The 1,651-nt window shown below is 42.4% G+C and overlaps 1 protein-coding gene across 1 annotated transcript in view; it reads left to right on the top strand.

The window, feature by feature from the left end:
- Positions 1-1,651, top strand: part of mtmr11 (myotubularin related protein 11) — a gene marked incomplete at its 5' end in the record, with an annotated part of 18,254 nt that overhangs the window by 8,872 nt on the left and 7,731 nt on the right. The window contains 2 exon segments of the mRNA XM_014033458.1: positions 1,039-1,117; positions 1,221-1,291. Coding sequence (XP_013888912.1) covers positions 1,039-1,117; positions 1,221-1,291 — 150 coding nt within the window.

The raw sequence follows: 1,651 nt of genomic DNA, 5'->3' as shown, positions 1-1,651 counted from the left end.
GAGTTACTTTCATTTTTACTTCTACTTTTCATTTAAAATAAGTTTCCATTCTCTGCAGGTTTCTAAGGTTCTTCTTCTACATATTAAGAAAGTTGTTAAACATCTGAGTGGTGCACTACTGCTACTAGTGGTGAGAAAGTGTATTGCTCCTTATTCAAAATTAATGCAGTTCCGCGGCCCTCTGCGGCCCAAAGTTTAAAACTGTTTTTCTTTTGAGGCCCTCAAGGTGGCGCTCGGTCGCGGCCCACAGATTAAGAATCTCTGCAATAAATCATTTCAAAGAGTTATTGTTCATCTTTTACCAGGCTAACATTCTGACTGCTATAAACCCTCCCACAAAAAGAAAATAAAACGTTGACGAAACATTCTCCAGGAGTGGTAATTATATATTTACAGGAGAATTATGGCCACTCAGAACCAAACAAAGTAGAGGAAAAACTTTTTTTTTTTCATTTTTGGTTCACGGTTTAAACAGTTGGAATGTGGAGATTAAAGTCCAAACTGACAAGCTAAAACTAAAAACAGAAAGAGGATTTAATATTTTCTCACATCCTGAACCAACACGTCTAAACTGGACTAATACTTTCTGTTTCAGGGGTTTTCCTGCAGTCGAGGCTTGTTTTGTCGTGTAAGCACAGCCTGGTTTTAGTAAAAACAGCAGACAAACCCATGGCTGTGTGCAGCTGCAGGCTGAAGTGCTGATTGGTCTTTTATTTGTTTTCACACACAAACAATGTGATTAAAGGTCTGATTATCACAGCTTCTTGTTTCTTCACATGATTCTTCTGTAAATCACTCAGATTTCAATGAAATCCACTTCAAAATATAAACACCTGAACTCATGAGTCCAGAGAAATGTACAGATGTTTACTGAAACTGTAGTTTTATATTCGTCAGACGTTTGTCGATCCCTCCTTCCTGTTTGCAGCCGTTGTGCAGCAGTCAGAACCTGTAGTTGGGCTGATGTGTGCATGAAATGGTTTCCTGCAGCTGTAATAAAGTCTGCACTGATCTGACTTCTTGCTCCTCTTTGGGCAGATATCTCCACATCTGTGTCCATGCCTGATGACAAGTGGTTATCCACTCTGGAGAGCAGCCACTGGCTGGACTACGTCAGGTAAACTGTCTGATCGTAGGAGGCGACTCTCTGCTGCCACACCTCATTTTACTAGAGCCCCATGTTCGTGCGTTCACGTTACAACTCTTGTGTGCGTCTGCAGGTCGTGTCTGAGGAAAGCTTCGGAGGTGGCCTGTTTGCTTCGCAGCGGTCACCTGACCGTGGCTCTGCAAGGTGGGTCACGTGAGGCCGGACCCTGGCTCATATTATTCATTTATTATTCGCACGGCCTGCCTGTCATTAATGCTGCTGAAGGAGCCGTTTACTGCCCTCCACTGAGCCTTCACACAGAAAGCTTCACTGCTGCTGCTCCACATGACACACAAACCCCTGCATGTCTGGTTTTACACATTAAAGCTTCAATAAAACGTGCTTCAGATCTGCCTGGAAGTCAAAAGTTTCACCCATGAAGCTAGATTTGATATGCAGCGGGTAAAATACGTATTGAACACGTCACCATTTTTCTCAGTAAATATATTACTAGAGGTGCTAATGACATGAAATTTCCACCAGTTGTCTGTAACAACCCAAATG

Source organism: Austrofundulus limnaeus, unplaced genomic scaffold (assembly GCF_001266775.1).
Source record: "Austrofundulus limnaeus strain Quisiro unplaced genomic scaffold, Austrofundulus_limnaeus-1.0 Scaffold1744, whole genome shotgun sequence".
NCBI classification, from domain to species: Eukaryota; Metazoa; Chordata; class Actinopteri; order Cyprinodontiformes; family Rivulidae; genus Austrofundulus; species Austrofundulus limnaeus.
Note: the sequence above shows the minus strand (reverse complement) of the source record. Positions and strands in the feature narration are given on the sequence as shown.